General features: G+C 37.3%; 1 protein-coding gene across 1 annotated transcript; it reads right to left on the bottom strand.

Moving 5' to 3' along the window:
• Window positions 1-3,014: 3,014 nt before the first annotated feature.
• LOC128633557 (CUB and zona pellucida-like domain-containing protein 1) lies at window positions 3,015-8,341 on the bottom strand. Its single transcript, XM_053682535.1, has 5 exons — window positions 8,312-8,341; window positions 5,838-6,013; window positions 4,990-5,381; window positions 4,323-4,567; window positions 3,015-4,116 (listed from the first exon to the last, which is right to left on the bottom strand). The coding sequence occupies exons 2-5, from the start codon at window positions 5,985-5,987 to the stop codon at window positions 4,076-4,078; spliced, it is 828 nt and encodes a 275-aa protein (XP_053538510.1). The 5' UTR covers window positions 5,988-6,013; window positions 8,312-8,341; the 3' UTR covers window positions 3,015-4,075.
• Window positions 8,342-11,748: the final 3,407 nt, after the last annotated feature.

Here is an 11,748-nt window from a genome sequence, read left to right as displayed (position 1 = left end):
TGCAGGATACTGTGGGTAACATTAGCTGAAAAAAGTGTCCACGGATCCATACTTCGAAACTCTACCAGAAATACTAGACCATCCGGGTACCTTTGGGATGGGCTCTTAGTTGTTTTTTTTTTTTCTCACAAATTGGTATTATTAGCATAACATGCAGAAGGCAGCTCTTCAATTAGGTCTCATTAATTTCAGCATGCCTCCTTTCTATTTTCTCGTCCTCCTCTATCCTGTCCATCTCTTTCAACCATTCATCCACACTTAGCCCATGCAGTAAATCAAAATTCACAACAAAATCTGACATTTTGAAATACTTTATTTGGCACAGTAATACTGATGTAATGAGGTCACAGGTGTGAGTTTAAAGGGTAGTCTACAATGGCTTCGAATGCGGCTCAACCAATCACAATCAACAACCAAAGCTCTGTTTAATAAAGGAGATTTCTCTGCAGAACTGAACTGTCAGCATGCAAAATAATTAAACACACATACACACTGACCCACTCATGCACTTCCTATTATACATTGCACTTCTTCTACCCAAGTTATGACAAAAGACACACTTCCTACTTTCTATTTGACTTCTTCTGCTTGACTAATGACATTAACCCCATACACAAGTGCTGCAGTCAGCAATTTTCCATAATTCCAAGTTCTGAGAAAACTCAGAGTGAACTTGAAAAAAAGAATGTGATACAAAATAATATTTTGATTAAAATTAATAAAATCAATAAACATCTATAATAATCTTTTTAAATAAATGCCTCTATTATATGCATACATTTAATAATTTTATCTTTTTTTTTTTTTTTTTTTTTTTTTTTTTACATTTTGTTGATGCTTAGATTCTTAAACTACATCACAATATTTCCATTTCATTTTCTAATCATTTTCTTGTTTTCTCTTGAATTCAGAAGTTTACAGGAACATTTTATCTGCAGATTTACAGAGAAATGCATCCGAATGAATCAGGAGGAACTTCATCATGCAGCAAGACTACGATCCAAAACACACTTCCACCTCAACACAGGACTTCATCAGGGGGAAAGTGGAAGGTTTCAGACTGGACAAGTCCATCACCAGACCTTCACCCAACTGATCATCTCACCTCCTGAAGAGGAGACTGAAGGGAGAAACCCCCGAAACACACAACTACTGAAAGAAGCTGCAGGAAAAACCTGGAGAAGCTTCACAGAAGAAGAAACCAGCAGTTTTGATGTTTCTATACTTTTGCTTGCCTTTTGAATGGTCTGATACAAAAGCTTCTATGTCTTATGTTGTTTAATACGTCTAGATGTAAATAGATGTAAATAAAAGCTGAAATCCTAAACTCTCAAAAAAAAAGAACAAAAAAAAGCTGTGATCTATCTGTTATAATTAAGATCTAGGCACTCCAAATGCAAACTTTATTAGTACATAACATCTTACCTTTTAACTACGTACATTTTTAAGTAGAATAAAATGTTCATTTTGCACGTTTGTACAACAAGGAACAATTAATGTAAATAAAACATGCACAGCACTGAACAAATCTGTTCAGCTGTATTAAATACATGATTTATTCATGGTAAGAGCGAGCTCGACTATTTAATCAGTTCAATGTGAACAGTTTGAAAATATTCTAAATGCATGGAAAGATAAAGGAACTGAACTGTCAGGAATACTGATGTATGTATGTTCAATATGTCCGAGGCGGATTTACTGTGTCATTTTAAAATAAATATGAAAGCTAACAAAAAGAATATTGTCAAACGGACTGTTTCTGGAGGCTGAACCCAAAAAACGTAAACGTGTCTTGTAAACCAAAATATTTCAATCAATAAAATGAAATGCTCTGGAGTCGTGGCAGTTTATGAATAGGAGTTTAACATAACGGAAATTGCAAATTACTGAAATGCACAGTAGGTACTGTGATGTATATATCCCCTGTGATGCATTTCTGCATTATGGACCTCACCTAAATTTAGATCCTTGTTACAGTCCTGCTTGGCATCCAGTGTACACCTATTCAAGTGGCGATGTGGGCATGATCTAGACTGGGTGGTGTTAGGGTGTTTTTAATGTAGACAGCACCACCATGCATTGAGACAACTGGAAAACTCATGCATCATCATTTCTACAGTAACAGCTCATTCCCAGGGACACACGAACACTCCACATTTAAAGATGCGTGTAATCGCTTTTACGGTGAAGTTTTCTGTAAGGAGACATTGTAAGGGTAAAAAGAGAGGGCTGGTGAGGGAACGACTGCTTATAGCTGCTATATCGTGAGTGAGAACAGAAACTAACTTGTTTATTTTTTATTTTACGCAATGTTAAATGTAACTGTAAATGTATTTCTGCCATGACAACTCTCTGAGTGAAATTGTGAGCTTTTATAGATGGGGATGGAGTGGGAATAGGTTTGGTATACTTGCTCTGATAGACACGGACAGATATAGAAAGAAGAGAAGGCTGATGTTTACGAAGGAGGATCCCTCCTCATAGCAGATCTAGACAGTGGTTCTGTGGAGGAGGAGGGTAGGATACGGAATTTAGTAGCGTGCGCAGGCGTGCCTTAGGCGGTAAGTTGGTCAGGATTATAAAGGGTTACACTGGTGGGAAGCATGGCTGATAGGCTGTTACATGGCTTTGAGGGAGCCAATCAGCACTCAGACAGAGTTTCATGGCTGAATTGGGCATTTAATAAATGGGGTAGTAACAGTAACTCCACCTCATTACACCGTTCTGTCTGCTTGTTTTTTTACTACACAGAATGTTTATTTTTCTTACATTTTATTATCAATCTCTGTGAACAAAGAACCTTGTGTTTATCATTTCAGCTAGTGTTGCTATAAGATTTTCATTGCTAGAACTGTCTTCTCATAACCAGTGGTATCTGATGAGGTAGCACAATACGTTTAAACTACTGCTACACATTCACTTTCTTTTAGGTACTGTGTATATATAAGTTCTTCAGATTTTAACAGATAAATATAATTATTTTCTTATCATAACACCAATGACACCACACCAGCTTGCCTTTAGATAATGCTTTAATAGAGGAAGGTTAGTCAAATTATCCAGTGTTTTTTTTTTCTTTCCATATTTATTTATTCATTTTCATGTGATTTCATTTACTGATTCGCATCTCTTTAAATCCAGTTTTAGACTGTGATATTACAAAGGTCTTTCCAGATTATTACTTGCCACACTACATGAGATAACCCCAGTCAAATTGCCTGAATTGTATAATATAATTTGTTCACCATGTTAGGTTTAAATCCTCTAAAAACAGATTCGCAATTGAATAACATTATTCTGTTCCAATTCACATCCTTCAAAGCACTGACATGTTTTGTCTACTTTCACAATTGCCACTACTGTATTTTAGCTGGTTCTAGAGTTTTACCTCATCCTATGCTGTCTTGTAATTATTATATTTTAGATCAGCATTGTAATAAATTCATTCACAGTTTTTTTCTTTTTATGCAAACAAAGGAAAACAAAATTAAAAAGTACAATCACCGAAAACACACCCCGCCACCGGCTCATCATGGCTATCCAATAACTATCGCCGGTTATATAGATATTTTAAAACCCAACCACAGGCACAAAAATTTAAGTAGGAAGTGTTTGTGTCTGCCAAAAGAAGAAAATGAAATCTCCAAGGTGATGGGATAAGTTTATAAATGGAAAGATGAATATCTAATTGTAGAGGAGCGTGATCAGAAATTACAATACCCAGATAGTCAGAAGAAACTACACACGAATCAAGAGTGCTGTCTATAGAAAAATAATCGAATAGGAACGATGCACCTGGGAGAAGAAAGAAAACTTTTTTAGAGAGGGGTTACGGAATCTCCAGGGATCAACAAAACCGTTCTGACACATAAAATCGGAAAATGTTTTAGACATAGCAGATTGATTCAGATTACGGGGATTAGACAGTTCTAAATTTAGGTCAAAAACACAGTTTAAATCTCCCCCAAAAATCAACAGGTGAGTATTTAAGAAAGGGAGATTGCTCAACAATCTATTAGCAAATTTATTCAGTGTTAACTATATTTAAGTGATTAATTAATCAGTCAGTGTGAGTTCACTCCTTGTCCTCCGTCTTGGCCTCAGCCTCCTCTGGACCTGTAAATAAATACATAAATTAAAAAAATATTGAATACACAATAAGCCTGCTTTTCTGTTTATCACATTTTATGATACATCGCATCCTTAAAATGTCTGTCCACCATATTGTGTAGTAAACAGAATTATGGGATTGTCTTCTACACTTTTTGCATAATAAGAGTCTTTCAAAGTCCCTACTCAAAATTCACAAGTTGTCCTCTGACCTTTGAGTGTGATTGGCCCAAGGATGAGGACCTCAGTGTGGTGATCAGAGCTAGTGCTTCGTTTCCTGCGATAACTGCATCCTTGGCGACATCGTGAGTTGTAGTCGTTGTCAGGGCAGATAATGACATCACACTTGAGGAACACCTGGTTGTGTGTGCGCAGGAACTTGAATGCGCTGAAGCTGAACTGAGCGAAGTAACGATTTCCATTTCTGTATATGTTTACCGTGTTGTCTCTCTGACAGCTGAAATGATAAAGACAAAAATAAATACATCATTGTTACATGAACTGTCTAAATAGAGACAGCACATAGCAAGCCTCCTCCAACTCCTTAAGCCTGAGGATCCTAGTGTTAGATGCTATTTGTTGACTTTATCTCAACCTTCAATGAAACCATTCCTGTATACAACTCACTATGCCTGACACAATGTTAGCTTATCACTAACATCCTGCTTGGTAGGGGGTAATAGTTGGGCCAAGTGTAACTCACATCTTGAATACTGACAATCAGCTACACACGCTCACACTATTATTTGTGTTGCCTTTAAAAGGTGGGTCCACTGAGGTATTGCTATTGGTTTACAGGGACAAGAATATGTGTACCAATGTTGCTTGTGTCAGTGTACTTGTTATAGTTGTGCGTGAGTGTGTGTCTGTGTGTTGTACCCATTGCGTATAAGGTCATAGGTGCGGCTGCTGTAGTCGTGGTTTGGCGAGGCCACACAGGAGTCCATGAACAGGTGGAGGCTTGGTTCGGCTGGGGTTAGCTGCACCTGCACGTACAGTTGCTGATTGAGGTTCACTCGGTACGGGGAATCGGTGATGGGGTAGTAAAAGCTGCTGGATGGGTAAAAGGCCATGGTGGTGTTGAACCGACCCGTTCCAATGATAGCTGCATTTGTAATCTCTTTGGCCTCATAAAGAATCTCGACTGAAGAATCACGCTCCATCACACATTTCACAACCAACGGGAAAACTGTATCATGTCGGGTGATCTCATCCGACGTTGGCTGAGCTGCTCGCACATTATTGGTGTAGATAATACGTCCATTCTCGGTCTGGGGGGAAGTGCACATAAATACGTACATATAAGTGCATATAAAATTAAGCACCATTAGCTAAAGTTTGACTGACAACACATTTATCCTCCAGAGTTGCAATCTTATTTTCTCATTTTCTCCTTAATCTGGTCTCCAATTCCCACCCACCAGTACTTTGTTATTTAAAAATAACAATAAATAAAAAAAAAACAATACTTGTCTTGTGTTTTTTTTTGTGTTGTTCTTACTGTACTAACCTCTCCAACAGGGTATTTTGACTGATGGTACACAATTTGGCCAAATGTTTCTGGACACCTGACCATCCACAAACTTTTGGCCAGATATTGCATTGTGGGTGATTCAGTACCTGAGAGTGTACTTTGTGCGGTTCATGACATTACCCTACTGCAGTGCATTGTGGGATTTCACTGGATCACTGGATGTTATGTAATAATGTATAAAGTGTAGTGTTACCGTTCTCCCGGTGCTGCAGCTATGGAGACGGAAGTTGAAGGTGACATAGTAGTTGTCAGTTGAAGCTCTGCAGCGATGGTCATCAAGATAAAGGTCGTACCAGCTGATGCCCAGTGAGTCCAGGTAGGATTTACGGATGGCAATGTTCATCGAGTCAGAGGAGCAATCCACACGGGCTGCACGACATTCAACGTTTGACATTAAACTATAAACATGCATCTAGTTATTGTGTTCTTTGTATTACCAACCTCTATAGTGTTCACTATATAGCCATGCTGAGTCCCACTAGTCCAGGCCATGTTTATATTTTATAGTGAAATCCCAAATTCATTAGCAATAAAAAAACAATACTACTACTACTACTACTACTACTACTACTACTACTAATAATAATAATAATAATAATAATAATAAAGCTGCAAGCAGCATTTTCGGGGGCCAAGCACCCAGACTCAGTGAGCCTCATATTTACAGACATGCTACAATTATTGGTTAAGGAATCACAGCAAAGCAGAGCAATAACTATAGGCAAAGGGATTCAAGTATGATTTGTATTTTCACAAATTTGCAAGACTGTTATGGGAGAATGGTTTTGAATATCAGAGTTCCTTTGATAACTTTTATTCAGACAACTCTCAAGATGATGTGAGCCAAATTTGGTGAACATTGGACATAATTTGGAGAAGGAGTTGCGAAAATGGCACTTAGACGTGAGCATTTTTTAGCATGTGAATGTTACTTTTGACCAGTAGGAAAAATTTGTTCAATAAAATTTGTTGCTTAGCCTCAGGTCATGGCCCTTAAGATGTGTACCAAACTTTGTGTCATTGAACAAAGTCATTGCTGAGATGCAGCCTCACTTCCTGTTTGGCTGCTTTGTTATCAGATTTGTTGGCACATTATGGGCAAACCATTTTGAATATTCAACATTTTATAAGTTTTTAAATAAGTTTTGTGAGGCTTACTCTGTAGATGATGTGACAGATTTGGTGATGATTGGACAAAGTTTGTAAGAGGAGTAGCAAAAAACTCTTTTTTTTCAAAATCAAATTAAAAATTGAAATTAAATTTCAGACCTTGGCGTGCATTCACATCAGCATACTCCAGTGAATTATAGGAAAATTACCTATGAATTTTGCACAAATTCTTCAAATGATAAAACGGAAATTTTTTTTAAGTTTTTACAGTTCTTGACCGCAAGGTGGCAAAAACATAAAACGTCTTGGGTACATTGCTGGCATAGTACTGAAGATACTTATCAAGTTTCATGATACATTGATGCATTGTTGAGATACACCCTCATATCCTGTTTTTCACTTAGGGGTATCCTCACTTTTGTTGCCAGCGGTTTAGACATTAATGGTTGTGTGGTGAGTTATTTTGAGGGGACGGCAAATTTACACTGTTACACAAGCTGTACACTCACTACTTTACACTGTAGCACAGTGTCATTTCTTCAGTGTTGCCACATGAAAATATATAATCAAATATTTACAAAAATGTGAGGGGAGAACATGCAAACTCCAAAGTCAAATCAAATGAAATAAATTAAACTAAACAAATCTGACATTTAATAACAGATCAACTCAAAATCAATTCATTTCTTTAATATTAATATGATTGCTGATTCAGTATGTCAGTATTCGGTACTGAAACATTACCTGCTGTCAGTGAGCTTTCTGTCGTCGTGGATTCTTAAACACAGTGAGAAAATATTCAGTTAGAGACGTTTAAGTAAATAGGAAACTAAAGAATGGAAGAAGTTCTAGAATGGAGAAACAGAAACGATTTCTAGATCCAAATAAAGAGAAATAATGGAGGAGACAGAGCAGTTTTACTGAGAATACACCGGTTAAAGACAATTACATTTTTACCTTGTGTTGTTGTGGTGGTGGTGGTGGTGGGGGTGAAACAATAATCTAAATGAAAAATGGTAAAAAGTTCACACTGTATGTATTAAACATCACATTTCTGTGAGTCTGCATTTTTGTAAACACTACTACTGATTTCACACTGTCACTAGCTCTTTCCATCTGTTTATAACTCTGCATCCTATCAACAAGGGAAAGAACGAAAAGAAAAAAAATTAATACAAAAGTAAAAGTGAAATCTTTTTTTTTTAATTTACCGATTGTTACATTTCATAATAAATAGTAATGTTAATTTAGGACTAAAAAATGCATATATCTTACGTTAACTAGATTTTAAAAAAATAGTTCTCACCGTAATAATCATTGCAGCAGTTTCCATAGTAACGACAGGAGCTGGTGCAGGAACAGAGCGCACCATTATAACCACAATGATCCCTGCAGCTAATGAAATCTAAAAAAAAAAAAAAAAAGTCAAATCAAATGATATAAATTAAACTAAACAAATCTGACATTTAATAATAGATCAAATCAAAATCAATTCATTCCTTTAATATTAACATGATTGCTGATTCAGTACATCAGTATTCGGTACTGAAACATTACCTGTTGTCAGTGAGCTTTCTGTTGTCGTGGATTCTTAAACAAAGTGAGAAAATATTCAGTTAGAGACGTTTAAGTAAATAGGAAACTAAAGAATGGAAGAAGTTCTAGAATGGAGAAACAGAAACGATTTCTAGATCCAAATGAAGAGAAATAATGGAGGAGACAGAGCAGTTTTACTGAGAACACACCGGTTAAAGACAATTACATTTTTACCTTGTGTTGTGGTGTTGGTGGTGGTGGTGGTGGTGGTGGTGGGGGTGAAACAATAATCTAAATGAAAAATGGTAAAAAGTTCACACTGTATGTATTAAACATCACATTTCTGTGAGTCTGCATTTTTGTAAACACTACTACTGATTTCACACTGTCACTAGCGCTTTCCATCTGTTTATAACTCTGCATCCTATCAACAAGGGAAAGAACGAAAAGAAAAAAAATGAATACAAAAGTAAAAGTAAAATCTTTTTTTTTTAATTTACCGATTGAAACATTTCATTATAAATAGTAATGTTAATTTAGGACTAAAAAATTACACATATCTTACATTAAATAGATTTTTTCTTAAACTATTACATTAACTAGATTTTTAAAAATAGTTCTCACCGTAATAATCATTGCAGCAGTTTCCATAGGACTGACAGGAGCTGGTGCAGGAACAGAGCGTACCGTTATAACCACAATGATCCCTGCAGCTAATGTAATCTAAAAAAAAAAAAAAAGAAAAGTCAAATCAAATGAAATAAATTAAACTAAACAAATCTGACATTTAATAATAAATCAACTCAAAATCAATTCATTCATTTAACATTAATATGATTGCTGATTCATTACGTCATACAGACCATCATATACATTCACATAATCACAGTTGAAGCAGCGGTCCAGACTACACACACACACACACACACACACACATACACACACACACACACACACACACACACACACACACACGCACACCCACACACACAGGCTGTAGGAGTTAGTTTTTTGTTATTAAGTCATTTAAAAAATGTTAACTTTATGTGCTGTCATCTGTATTTAGATAGAACGCCTTACACAACATCATTTTGAAAAATTATATTTGTTTTCATAAAGTAGACTCTGAAGTACAGTGGCTATTAAAAGTCTACACACCCCTGTTACAATGGCAGTTTTTTATGATGAAAAGCAAATGAAACCAGGATAAATCATGTTAGAACTTTTTCCACCCTCAATGTGAAATTATGATGTATAAAAACCTGAATGAAAAACAATCAGAAACATTTTAGGGATTTTCTTCACAACCCACTACTGAAGCCATGGTCCACAAAAAGCTTACAAGACACGCACAGTGTCGATCAGGAGTGGGGTTATTAAAGAATTTCTAAAACATTAAATGTACCATGGAACACCATTAAAGGCCATCATCAGCATGTGGAGAAAATGGAACACTGCAGTGACATCACCCCAGCACATCCCTCCACATTTATAAAAGGACAAGACAAAAGCTTACCAGGGAGGCTGCCAAAACACCAACAACAACATTAAAGGAGCTGCAGGAATATCTGACAAGTACTGATTACACTCTGCACATGACAACAATCTCTCATTCTTCACATGTCTGGGCTGTGGGGTATGGTGCCTAGACGGAAGCGCTTTCTCACAAAACATCCAAGCTCAACTAAATCCCCCAAACCATGTGGCAAAAATGTATGTATGGCCTGATGAGACCAATTCCAAAAGGTATATTTGGTGCAAACAAAAGGCACATCACCAAAAGAGCACCGTAGCTACGGTGAAGCACGGTGGTGGCAGCATCATGCATTACGGCTGATTTTCTTCAGCCAGAAGCAGGGCATTTATCAAGGTGGAGGGAATCATGAATAGCTACAAATACCGGCCGATTTTAGATAGATGCAAAACCTTCAGGTATCTGCTAGTAAGCTGAACATGAAAAGGAATTTCACCTTTCAGCAGGACAATGACCCAAAGTATACATCCAAATCAAAAATGTTGTTGTTTTGTGTTGACTCGCCGTGTTAGCCGTTATTTTTGCGCTGTTCACAATAAAAATCTGCACTTGCATCCATCTTCACCTCCGTAACTTGACAATGGGAGAGCTCTATTTTTCGTCATTTTTGGCTGTTTTGCTGAATTCGGCCCTGTTATTTAAAAGGTATGTCTTTGAATTTAGATGTGTACATGCCACGGACAGTCCTTAAAACGTGTAGCAAAGATTTAGCAGGTTAGCAGGTGGAGAGGATGGCCCGACATGGACGGCCTAAAGATCAATGAGATTACCGAGGATGGTACCACTTAAAAACCATAAGGAAGGCTTTGGACTACTATTGGTATGAGCAGGTCATATATGACCTGTGACAGCTCTCTGACCAGAGAAGGCTGAAAACGTGGAATGGCCTTGGCCAGGGCAGGCCCTACAGTAGCACTGGGGGCTAAGTGCCCTAACAACCTCATGTCCCCTGATACGTCCCTCCACGGCCCCTCAGGACCGTTCCTTCCTTGCCTGCTTTGCTTTTATGATCATTCTTAGATCAGGCCTCTTAGCAGGCTGTGGCCGCCCGGTCCCCCTGGCTCTCTGTGCAGGGGAGGCAGCCCGCCACACTCGCCTTCTGTGCCTCCCTCGCACAAACAACAGACATGCAGTCCTGCTGAAGATAATAAGGCTGGTGGCGTGGTTCAGAGGTGCCATATATATATATATATATATATATATATATATATATATATATATATATATATATATGTCATGCGATGCGCTTAATTGCCACGTCACCTGATCATGGCAGGCCTATAAGTAGAGGCATGATTTTACACAAGCTTCAGATACCGGTCACGCGCACAAGGCGTTCCCATACTGTTATGCTAAACGCAATGTCAAAGTTCCCTTTGAAAGGGAACACAGTATCAGTGTTATAAACACAGTAAAAGTGTGAAAGTTTCATTTGGTTTGAGAAAATATCATAATGTATTTTAAAGATCAATACATTACTAAAAAGTTACTCCTCAGACGGGGGAACAGTTCTGTTCATCATTTTACACACTTTCTTTTTCACTCTTCTGAACAAAATGACGGTCTCCTTCGCTGTGACCTGTTTTCTGTGATGGATTTTGAAATGTATTCATCCTGAATCAGAACCCTGAGAAGAAAGTTCTCCTAATGCTACAGTCTTCAACAGACCATTGAAGTGGCGTTGCTGTTACCACCCCGAAGTTGATTATTTTCCTTTTAACCGCATGTTTGGTAGTGGTTTCTACCACGGCCATTGGTAAATGCACATTATTTATTTATTTATTTATTGATTGATTGATTTTTATCACATTTATTTTCATCACTTTTTCACTGAACTGTCCATAAACAAAATGAATGGAGTTGAAATGAGATTAAATAACACTTACCTATGAAAGCCCATTCTGCTCGAAAACCTTGTGGAGTC

Source organism: Ictalurus punctatus, chromosome 9 (genome assembly GCF_001660625.3).
Source record: "Ictalurus punctatus breed USDA103 chromosome 9, Coco_2.0, whole genome shotgun sequence".
Classification (NCBI taxonomy): domain Eukaryota; kingdom Metazoa; phylum Chordata; class Actinopteri; order Siluriformes; family Ictaluridae; genus Ictalurus; species Ictalurus punctatus.
The sequence above is the reverse complement of the archived record's forward strand: the minus strand, read 5'-3'. Positions and strand labels throughout refer to the sequence as shown.

Bases quoted from the DNA above. Each gene is read 5' to 3' on its own strand.
- LOC128633557 (XM_053682535.1), bottom strand. From the start codon at position 5,987: ATGAACATTGCCATCCGTAAATCCTACCTGGACTCACTGGGCATCAGC. The intron at 4,568-4,989 runs GTACAACACACA...TTATCATTTCAG, and splicing joins TATGACCTTATACGCAATGG to CTGTCAGAGAGACAACACGG. The intron at 4,117-4,322 runs GTCAGAGGACAA...ATTTATTTACAG, and splicing joins TGGGCCAATCACACTCAAAG to GTCCAGAGGAGGCTGAGGCC.